Below are 12,157 nucleotides of genomic sequence, written 5' to 3'. Positions count from 1 at the left end.
CTTTTTTGAAACATTTTCTTTATAGGATATATAGTGTGTATGTATGAGAAAAAGGGACTATCGACTTTTAAATTTTTCTTATCACCAGTTATAATTATCTACTTATTGCCCTACTCCTTACCAAAAGAATATATGTCTATTTCTGAAATAATATTAGAGATTCCACACAAGTGAAAGCATATTTCACGTATTTTGTGACCTATGAAAGTTCCTATTTTTACTTGACCTTGAGGTCACCTTCACTGACATCAGATTTCTTTCTTCCATATTCTGTATGTCAAGATTATTGGCAGTGAAAGGAAATGGATTGTAGTTCGAAACACACTTTGAATGGTTACAAGTGAATAACCAAATGTACCCCCAAAACAACGGTATTTCATTTAGTAGGTTTGACTTCTTCTGTAAAAATGCTTTATTTTATATAAACATTTATTTTTATATAAAAAGATGTTTTATGCTATTCTGTTTGCAATATTTTTTTCTCTTTTGCTAAGATGTCTTCTTTGTTTTGTAGATGAGATCACTGCCAGCTTTCGCAGGTTTGGACCTCTTGTGGTGGACTGGCCTCACAAAGCTGAAAGCAAATCATATTTTCCTCCTAAAGGTAATATACTTAAAATGTCTCTACTGCCTGCTTGGTAGATACTGGCATATCTTATTTTATTTATTTTGTTTATATTAATTAATTAATTAAATTTTCCTCTAAAATCATTGTCTACCTAAATTTACTTTTTTTATTAGAGAAGATGTGAGTTTACATAACAATCTTGTGTAAAATACAGGATTCCCGTACACCACCCCACCACCAACACTGCTAACAGCCTTTTAACTCTTGTTAACTGTATTTTGCTCTCAGCTAAAAATCTAAAGGTTGACCAGTTTAGGGAGAACCCCCAGAAATCTTGTGTTATTCCAAAATTGAAAACTTTGGGAATCCACATGCATTGCTTTGAAAGTTGGAAATGCCTAAGTAGTTTACCACAGATGGTTCTGTGCCTTCTTAATAATGTCCCTTCATAATATTTGTACTTTTTCTTAAATTCATTGATTTTAATTCAGGTCTTTGCCTTCTTGATAATGCTCCCTCTTGCTGATTGTACTTTAAGTTTCTTAGGTCAGATCAGACTTATATGTATCAAGCCCTTTGACCTTTCTCTTAGAAGGTATAAGCTAATGAAATAATCAGTTATCTCTTTATCTAGCAGGTTTACCTGTGCAGATTTAGAGTAGAGTTTGTAAAACCATGATGACTGTTTTCAGTGGATTATGGAGAGTTTAAAATCCATGTAGAGAAGGAGTGGTCAGATGCATTGATTGTCCCCTTAAAGGTTGTTGGGCCAGCAGAAGAAGGTGATGGTGACTGGGGCTCTCTCTAGCACAAGGGCAACTAAGGATTTTGATTGGCCATTTGGGGATTGTGGCTCACAGTTTGTCTGTGAGCCACACGCTCAAAATTGCTTGGTGTCCTCCAGAGGACCACTGAAAACATAGAAGGGGTAGTAAGACCTGAAAGTCATAAAGTGTGTCTTCAGGATTTGATCCTAGACCTCATGGAACTTACGGTTTTGTGGAGGGAGATAAAAATTAATCAAATACTCACAAAATAAACATGATTACAAACTTTGATAACTTCTCTGAAGGAAAGATAAATGCCATGAAAGACTCTAAAAAGGATGGGTCAATTTAAATTGGGTGTCTGGAGAGAGCTTTTCGTAGAAGATAGCGTTTAAGCAGACCTGAAAAATGAGAAGTTAGCTAGAAAGAGTAGGGAAGCAATTTCCATGCAGAGGGGGCATAAGAAAAAGACTGAGTGTGAACAAAGCTTTAACACCTTTAAAGGAATTAAGGAAGTGTAGTTGGAATGTTTAAGTAAGGGGGGGAAAAGTGATGAGAAAGGAGGACTTTGAAAGAGTAGGATTGTTTCCTGCTAAATTGATCTAGTCCTCCAGAGGGAGTAGATATATATCTTTGGGGGTAAATAGAGAACAGGGTCAGCTCAAATAGAAATATCACTTTAAAATATTTTCAGAGAGCTATTGATAAAAGTCAAGGTCTTGCTTTGTCTTTTCTGCATTTAGTTCTTCAGTTTGAGAAGAAATCCAACGCTAGTGGAAATATTGAGGAAAAGTTTTCTGAGTTTACATTTGCATCCCTTTTTTTTTTAAGTTATGGAATAGTAGATTTGTGAGTCCTGGAAGGAGAGTTTCTCCCAAATGTTAGGGCATGAGCCAAATTCCACAGTGTACTGTGATTCATACAGAATACTGATGTCATTATGTTTATAATACTTGGATACAGGTAGTTTAAAATTATTGAAAGGGGATGACAATAGAGAAGAATAAATGCAAATAGAGATTTTATGTCCTGGTGTAAATGATCATGCAGCATTGGGAATATTAAGCCATCAAATATTTGCTTTGCATCAGTCTGTGAAAGGTTCTATGCATGGCCTTGAGGATCTAGAGAAGACACTCTTCTTGTTTTTGAGAAGGCTGCAGTTTTGCAAAGGTGACATGAAAACCACTTACTTGGTTGTATTACTTTAGGCATATGACTTCAACCTCTCTGTGCTTTAGTTTCATAGATGGATAATAGTACCTACTTGATAAGTTTGTTATGAGGTTGAAAATTAATAAGTCCATGTGGAATGCTTACAGTAGTCCCTTGTACATAGTAAGCATTCCTTCAATTAATGATCATTAATGTTATTTTTATTATAGTACAGCTCAGCTTAAGATGTATGACAAGTAAGTAAAAAATATTCTAAGCAACCAGAAGAGGAACAAGTTACTGTGGGCTGCATGAGACCTTGGTTCAAACCCCGGGCCTCCTTGACCCCTGTGGAGTTGGCCCATGCACATTGCTGATGCGTGCAAGGAGTGCCCTGCCACGTAGGGGTGTCCCCTGCGTAGTGGAGCCCCATGTGCAAGGAGTGCACCCCGTAAGGAGAGCCACCCAGTGCAAAAGAAAGTGCAGCCTGCCCAAGAATGGTGCTGCACATACCGTGAGCTGACACAACATGATGATGCAACAAAAAGAAACACAGATTCCTGGTGCTGCTGATAAGGATGGAAGCGGACACAGATGAACACACAGCAAATGGACACAGAGAGCAGACAACTGGGGGGGGGGAGAAATAAATTTAAAAAATAATTTTTAAAAAAACTTAAAAAAAAAAAACCAGTTAGGAAAAGAATAGGTAGAAATTGCAGGAGTAGGAGGAATTATAATAATTAGGATGACTAATGTTTACTGAGGGATTGCTTTGACCCAGGCAATGGGTTAGCATTTTCCATGCTTACTCTCATTTATCCTCCCAGTTCCACAAGGTAGACACTATTAATTATTCCCATTTTACAGAGGAAGAAACAGGTTTTTAGAAGAGGGTAATTTGTCCAAGGTCACATATTAAGTGGTTAGACTGGGATTTTTATCTAAAGAGGCTGACCTCATAGACCAAGGTTCTTAAATATTGCACTGTACTATTGTCATTAAGGAAGAAGGATGGCCCAGAGGCAGACGTGTTTAAGGAAGGCTTTAATTAATGCTGGATTATGGAGGTGCCTGACTGCCAGGTCATGAACTGGGCCAAGTAAAATCATGAGTATAAACTCTAGAGTGAGCTGCCTGGATTGGAGTCCTGTTCTGTTACTTGCCATTTCTGTATACATTTTCTGAAATCTATTTCCTTATCTACAAAATGGTTTGTTGTGAGAATTAAATGAAAAAATGTTATGAGGATTAAATGAAAAAAATGTATGTAGAATATGTTACATGGTACCCAGGTATGTTTGTATAATTGAAGATTTTTTTGTTTGTTTGTTTTGCTTGTTTTCCATCACAGGAGAAGTTATTTGAGGTTTTGGTTTTGCTTTTTTAGCCAGTGCCAGAAAAACCATTTAGAGGATTTCAGCAGTCAAGATCATAAGTAGAAAAGCCCAGGTGAAAAAGGGATCAGTGGTTCTAAGTGATAAAGTAGATTCATGATAGTAGTTGATTTGATGGCAACTACTAAAATTCCTTCCACTGAATGGGAGAATCATGGCACTATTGAATTTAGGGAAGTCAACAGAGAAAACCAGTTTGGTGTAGTGATGATTTCGTTAAGACAAGGAGGAGAGTTTTGTTTTTCTGCCTGTCTAATCTGAGAGAAAATTCCTAATGTGCACCTACAATTGTGGTCAGGGAATTTGAGACTGTGGCTGGAGGTATATCTTTATAGAGAGAAGGGAGAAAAAAATGAAAAACAGAGATTTCAAATAAGTTTTGTTAGAAACCAGGAAGAAGAACAGGCGATGACAGTAGAGATGTGGGTGAGAGAAGGACAGGAGGGAGTATGTATATCTGTGATTGTGGAGGCTAAGGAAAAGAGACTTCAAGGAAGAATGGTCAGCACCATCAGAGATTGCAGGGTCAATTGAGAAGAACATCAAGGAATAGGGAATCACCAAAAGATGAATGTGTCCTAATATCTGATCACAGTATTTTCTATTGTTATTCTAATTCTAGGCCTTAGCATTGTAATAAAATAGAATAACAAGAACAAAGCAATATGGTTTCATTGCACAAACATTATTTTATGAGCAATAAGGATAATCCTGCTTCACCAGTGAAACTAACCATGGTCATTTTTCTTCTGTTTCCTTCCAGTCTTTATTCAAATATATCCTGTTTTTGTGGCGTTGTAATAATAGCAGGGTTACAATTTTATATTCTCCTACTCCATTCTTCCCCACCACATTTCTACATAAATTCCATATTTTTAAAGAGACTGCCTAATCTATTGTACCATAATTTATTTATTTGTTGCTCACTTGGGCTATTATAAATAATGCTTTTGTGAATACATGACTTTTTCTTTCAGATTTTCTTTAAGATAAATTTGCAGAAGCTTACCAGGGCTAAAAGATGGGAAAATTTTAATGACTCCAGATTTGATATTACATGACTTCCCAAAGCAATTTTCTTTATGAAATTTATGCTAATTTGGACATCTGCGAAGAGTTTTTTGTTTATTTCCAAATCAGATGAATGGCACAGAGCCAGGGACCACATTGAGGAATTTTAAACCTTTCTCTCTTGGGTATTGAATCTCAGTGTTCTCTGATATAATATTCTATCATCCTCTCCCTCACACACTGTGATCATACTTCTTTGCTGTTTCTCAAACAGTACAACACCCTCCTGCCTGAGGGTCTTAGTGCTTTCTTTTGTCTGAGACCCTTTTCTCCCAGATTTCTGAATAGAGGACTAACTTCTCCCAGACCTCTGCTTCAGTGTCACCTTAACAGAGAAAGGTCTTTTCTGACTTTCTTATCTATAACAGCAACCCCTCTATCCTCTTGCTCTATATCCTTTTGTCCTTATTTTATTTCTTTTTTAACTCTCATTTTTCTTTAAAGTCCTTATCATGACCTAAAAAATTATATATATTTTTCTGTCAGTTCCCCAGACTAGAACGTAAGTTTCATGAGAACAGGGTGCTTTTGTGTTTTGTTCACTGCTCTATACCCTGTACCTGGCATACTGGCACAATGACCGGCCCTCAGATACTTGTCAAATGAATGGATTGTATCTTTGCAAATGATGAGTTCATTACTTGCTCAGAGTAGAGTCCATCAATTTTTAGAGCTGGAACATACCTTCAGTTTAAAGTGAGACTAAAAGAGGTTAAATGTCTTTTCCTAGGAACATATAGCTTTTATTAGACAGACTTGGACCTGACAGATCAATAGTTTATACTGTCTGACGAAAAATGAAAGTGTTTTTTACTTGTTTTGCTGGTGTATATCATTTGTGGGAAAGGAAAGGAAAGCTGTTTCAAACTATATTATTTAATAAATTATGTTATTTAGAAAACTGGATTTTATATTAAAATTAACAGCTAACACAGTAAGACCCATGGTGCATTTTCACAGCTATTGAAAAGCAAAGGTAGCCCTTGACTTTTTCCTGAGTTCTTCTATTCAGTTGGTCATATATATCTATATGGATTATTAGACTAGAAATGAGCTGGCCTTTAGCTGTATCTTTTTTTTTTTTTTTTAAGATTTATTTTTTATTTATTTAATTCCCCTCCCCTCCCCCGGTTGTCTGTTTTCTGTGTCTTTTTGCTGCGTCTTGTTTCTTTGTCCGCTTCTGTTGTTGTCAGCGGCACGGGAAGTGTGTGCGGCACCATTCCTGGGCAGGCTGCATTTTCTTTCGCACTGGGCGGCTCTCCTTACGGTGCACTCCTTGCGCGTGGGGCTCCCCTACGCGGGGACACCTCTGCCGTGGCGCGGCACTCCTTGCGCGCATCAGCACTGCGCATGGGCCAGCTCCACACGGGTCAAGGAGGCCCGGGGCTTGAACCGCGGGCCTCCCATGTGGTAGACGGACGCCCTAACCACTGGGCCAAAGTCCGTTTCCCTAGCTGTATCTTAACTATGGAATTTCTTCCTTTTGGGTGATGCCATACCGTATCTGGATCTGAGTAAGCTATTTTGTAGTGGAGTTCTTTAACTGCAAGGATCCACCCCTGATTGAGTTCTTTGACTGTTATTTGCTTTGGTTTGGGCAAGATATTTCATATGATTTCAATATTTTTAAATTAAGATTTGATTTGTGGCTTAACATATGATCTATCATGGGTAATAATTCATGTGCACTTGCGAAGAGTGTATATTCTGCTGCTGTTGGCTGGAGTGTGCTATTTATGTCTTAGGCATAATTGGTTTATTATAGTGTTCAAGTCCTTCATTTTCTTATGATATTCTGTCTATATGTTTTAATTATTAAAAGTGGTGTATTGAAATGTGTAACTATTATTGTAGAACTCTTTCTCCCTTCAATTCTGTCAATTTTTGCTTCATATATTTTGGGGCCCTGATGCTACCTGCATATATGTTTATAATTGTTATATCTTCTTGGTGAGTTAAACCTTTATCAATAAATAATGTCCTTGTAACCTTTTGACTTAAAGTCTACTTCATCTGACATTAATATAGGAACTCCAGCTCTCTTTTGTTTATTTTTTTGCATGGAGTATCTTTTTACCTTTTTTTTTTTTTCAAAGATTTATTTTTTATTTATTTCTCTCCCCTTCCCCCCACCCCCCAGTTGTCTGCTCTCTGTGTCCATTTGCTATGTGTTCCTCTGTGACCGCTTCTATCCTTATTAGCGGCACCAGGAATCTGTGTTTCTTTTTGTTGCATCGTCTTGCTGTGTCAGCTCTCCGTGTGTGCGGTGCCATTCTTGGGTAGGCTGCACTTTCTTTTGCGCTGGGCGACTCTCCTTAGGGGGTGCACTCCTTGCACTTGGAGCTCCCCTACACGGTGGACACCCCTGCGTGGCAGGGCACTTCTTGTGCACATCAGCACTGCGCATGGGCCAGCTCCACACGGGTCAAGGAGGCCCAGGGTTTTAACTGCGGACCTCCCATGTGGTAGGCGGATGCCCTAAGCACTGGACCAAGTCCGCTTCCCTCTTTTTACTTTAAACTTGTTTTCGTACCTAAAGTGAGTCTCTTGTAGATAGCATATAGATGGATCATGTTTTTTCATCCAGTCTCTGACTTTTAATAGAAGAGTTTAGTCCCTTGACATTTAAAGTGATAACTGAGAAGGATTTGCTTTTGTTATTTAGCTATTTCTGTTTTTATGTCTTACATGTTTTTGTTACTCAATTACTCCATTATTGTCTTTTTTTTTGTATTTAATTAACTTTTTGTAGTATACCATTTTGATTTCCCCTCTTTCCTTTTCTTTATATTTTCAGTTGTTTTCTTAGTGGTTACCTTTGTAATTACAACATCTTAAACTGATAACCTAGGTTGGTGAATAATACCAACTTAGTTTTAGTAGTATACAAACTCTGTACTCTGATACATCCCACTTTATAATATTATTGTCTTAGATTACATCTTTATACATTGTATGCCCATTAACACAGATTTTAATTATAGTTTTACATATTTGCCTTTTAAGTCATAAAGAGGAAAAGAAGGGAGTTACAAACCAAAAGTACAATAATACAAGATTTTATATTTACTTATTAGTTACCTTTACCAATATTTTAATTTCTCCTACTATCTAATCTCCTTATATTTCAGCCTGAAGGACTCCCTTTAGCATTCTTATAGGGCAAGTCTACTGTTAATGAATTCCTTCAGCTTTTGTTTATCAGGAAATGATTTAATTTCACTTTAATTCTTAAAGGAATATTTTGCTGGATATAGAAATTGGTTGACAGTTTCTGCTATTGAAATCCTCTAGTGAGTTTTCCATTTCAGTGATTGTACTTCTCAGTTCCAGGATTTCTGTTTGGTTCCTTTTCTTAATTTTTATTATTTTGTGCAAGCATTTTCCTAACTTCCTTTGTTTTTTGTCCATGGTTTCCTTTAGCTTATTGAACATTTAAGGCAATTGATATAACATCTTTGTTCTTTGTGTTTTTCAATATATATATATATTTATTTTAAAGATTTATTTACTTATTTATTTTCACCCCCCATCGTTGTTTGTTCTCACTGTCCATCTGTTAGTTTTGTGCTCATCTTCTTTTTAGGAGGCACCAGAAACCGAACCCGGGACCTCCCATGTGGGAGGGAGGCACCCATTGGCTTGAGCCTCCTCTGCTTCCCTGTTTGTGTTTTTAATTAGGCCAGTAAAAAGAATTTATTGAGAAATGGGAGAAAAGAATGGAACTTGCTGAGAAATGGGAGAGGATGGAAATACACATTGAGGTTTGATGCTGGGTCCTCTAGGTAGAGAAAGTGAGATTTGGCGTGTATGTTCAAGGGAGGGGCCCCAGCTGTTTTCTGTTCTGACTGATTACCCCACCTGTCAGTTCCCCAGGGGGTCCAATGATGAAGCCCCTTTTGAGGATATCCAGGGCTTTCCCTCTTGTTCCAAATGAAATTCTCATGGCCAGGATCTCAGCCTTCTTCTCTGGAGGTTTCCAGGGAGGGTCTCACAGCCTTGTGGTCTGTTGGCCATGTTGTCTGTTGGCCACATTATCTGCAGAACCAGCCACCTTCCCTCTTTCAGTATACTAACCTGCCTCCACTCCCCCCTCAAAGAGTTCACTCCTTTATTCTTAAGGGGGTACTGAAGTGCAGTGGGCATTCTTCTGTAGCTGTTTCCTGCTATTAGTGCAATAATCCCTGCCTAACAGGGCATAAACCTCTCTGGCTATCCTATTATGGTTGAGGAAAGAGGGATCTGGCACCCTGGTTGGAACTGGATAAAATCCCCACATAACTAATAAGGCATTGATTCCATAAGAAATAAACTTAAATAAAATTTTGAAGATACATGGTCCTATTAATAGGATAAAGAAGATGGTGGTAGGTGGGCCCAAAAAGGGGGCCAGCCATGACATACTGGACCATCAGAATGAGAAAGGCCAGGTGCCGTCATAGGGTGCATCCTCCCAAAGTTGATAGGAAATAGAATTCTCCCTCGAGTTCTTTTATACTGTTGGTTAACTCTAAGGAGAGATTGTGGTAGTCCTGTTGGGTTTGGGTATAAACTGCCAACTCCAGTTCCAATAGCAGTGGTTATGCTTAGGACAGCTCGGAGATGTATGAAGAGAGGCATTGCCCTAGACATAAACTCACAAAGACAGTATAGGTAACAAGACAAACATATGGCAAACAAAATAAAGACAGTACTTAGGAGACCCGTTCCTTTTATCGTACAGGCACATTGATTAACTACTTAGAAAATGAATTAAGTTTACCGGGACTTTTAATATGTTCATTATCCCTTTGCATATGATCTAGAATATAAAAGATGTCTTCATAATCATCAGGCATATAAATATAGTACTTAATACTAATCAATGCACAAGTTTCTCTTTGACTGCAATTAATAGATCTAAGCTCCAGATTTGCAATACCATACATGTTATCTCTCCATGGGAGCAGACCGTAATGCCAATTGTGTTTTTTTAAGTTCTACTCACAGTACTCTGGTAATTGTTGCTCCACTTGGTATGCCCTTCACACAGCCAACATGCTGCAGCACCATCTGACCCTAGAGAGAGACAAGGAAGATAAGCTCAAGTGTTTTACTGGCCTGATGTATAGTGCCCTTTGGCATTATGAAGGCAATGTCCATTGTACATCTGGCCATATTCAGCCATTGCAGTGCTGTAGGAGTCCAAAACTGCATTGTACTTTCCATCCTCTTCAAGAGCATGTTCAGCGATATAGTAGATACTTTCATTGTTTTAGGGGTCAATAACCAACCTAACCAATAACTCAAATACAGAGGTACCATGCAAGGTATTTGGACCTGGTTTGAATGCACAAGAGAGTTTGACAATACTGACATTTATTTCTTTTGACTTTTATACACTTTCTAAACATTTCCAGTGAGTTTATAACATATCAAATGAACTTAACTTTTTAATACTTTGGTTTTTACTTCTACACCTTTACCATGATGATGATAATTAATAGGTATTTACTTTAGCAGTACAGGAAAAGCTACTTAATTATTTTATGAAAACTGAATATTCCCAATGGAATCAAGATTATCTTTCCTTACCACCACTTTGTTTTTTTCCTTATTTCTCCCTAACCACCCCCCCCCCCCCCAGGTTGTCTGCTCTCTGTGTCCATTTGCTGTGTGTTCTTCTGTGTTTGTTGTATTCTCATTAGGCAGCTCTGGGAACCCATTCTGGGACCTTCCAGAGTGGGAGAGAGGCGACCATTCTCTTGCTCCACCTCAGCTCCCTAGTTCTCTGCTCTCATATTGGCTCTTCTCTGCATCTCTTTTCGGTGCGTCATTTTGCTGCATCAGCTCTCCATGTGAGCTGCACCACTCCTGGGTAGTCTGCCCTCCTGCATGGGGCTGCACTGCATGCGCAGGGGCCACTTCTTGCACAGGGGCACCCCTGTGCTGGGCAACACTCCTTGCACCTGGCAGCACTCCACGTCTTCCCACCACTTTAACATACAGATTGAGGTGGCCTCTGACAGGCTTCCCTGTTAGGAAGTTACTTTTTGTTATTATTATCAATTTAGGTTTCTAATTAATACTGGCTTCCTGGAATTAGCCATTCAAATGATTCACTTTAGAAGATACTTTCACAAACTTCTTTTAATTAGAAGTTACTTTATCTTTAAACAAGCTTATTAAATTACAATTAGCAACCAATGAAGTTTACTTTATCGTTTAAGAAAGGGAGATCTACATTTCTTTTTTTAATTTAATTTCATTAAACATAAACTTAAACTTTCATCATCTTAAAGATTTAATACATATAATGTTAATTTATTTACTTGGTATTCTATACACCTAGGGAGATAACACCCAAGCTAAATAAAATTGAAACCGTGATAGTGTATGCAAGGAATGTTCTTTTTCCTTCCCTTACAGAAGGTTAAAACTTCTTTTCCTTAATAAAATTCTAGAACTGTGAATAATCTTAAAAGCATACTGACTGCTAGGTTTTGGAATATAATTGTTTAATTTGTTTTAATCATAATTTAGAAAAGATCTTTCTAGGACTTTACTTACTGAAATTTGACAGTTTTAAAGCTGGTAAAAGGTTTAAATGGGAGAATTACAGGGCAAACTGATTTTTTTTAAAAGATTTTATTTATTTTCCCCCTCCCCTCATGTGATATGTCGGAGTGCAATTGCTTGAGCAATATCTGCTTCCCCAAACTAATTCTTTTTTTTTTTGAAGATTGATTTTATTTATTTCGCTCCCCTTTCCTCCCCCACTCCCCCCATTGTCTGCTCTCCTGCATCCCTTTGCTGTGTGTTCTTCTGTGTCCACTTGCATTTTCGGCAGCACTGGGAATCTGTGTCTCTTTTTTGTTGCATCATCTTGCTGCATCCGCTCTCCATGTGAGCAGCACCACTCCTGGGCAGGCTGTAATTTATTTGCACAAGGCAGTTCTCCTTGCAGGGTGCACTCCTTGTGCGTAGGGCTCCCCTACGCAGGGGACACCTCTGTGTGGCATGGCACTTCTTGTGCGTGGCAGCACTGCACGTGGGCCAGCTCACCACATGGGCCAGGAGACCCTGGGTTTGAACCCTATATGGTAGGCAGACAATCTATCAGTTGAGCCACATCTGCTTCCCCAAACTGATTCTTAATTCCCTAGCCTAGAAGATAGTTTTAATTTGCCTCAGCTAGCCCCTCTCTCACAATTCCTTCA

The 12,157-nt window shown here is 38.3% G+C and overlaps 1 protein-coding gene across 9 annotated transcripts in view; it reads left to right on the top strand.

Annotated features, from left to right (window-relative positions):
• The window catches only part of CPEB3 (cytoplasmic polyadenylation element binding protein 3), a 238,494-nt gene that overhangs the window by 147,952 nt on the left and 78,385 nt on the right, over nucleotides 1-12,157 (top strand). For all 9 annotated transcript variants that reach the window (XM_071215767.1, XM_058298773.2, XM_058298771.2 and 6 more), the window contains one exon: nucleotides 515-604. In XM_071215767.1, the coding sequence (XP_071071868.1) occupies nucleotides 515-604 (90 nt within the window). The remainder of the gene's footprint in view (nucleotides 1-514; nucleotides 605-12,157) is intronic.

The sequence above is a fragment of the Dasypus novemcinctus genome, chromosome 6 (assembly GCF_030445035.2).
Source record: "Dasypus novemcinctus isolate mDasNov1 chromosome 6, mDasNov1.1.hap2, whole genome shotgun sequence".
Taxonomy (NCBI): Eukaryota; Metazoa; Chordata; class Mammalia; order Cingulata; family Dasypodidae; genus Dasypus; species Dasypus novemcinctus.
The sequence above is the reverse complement of the archived record's forward strand: the minus strand, read 5'-3'. Positions and strand labels throughout refer to the sequence as shown.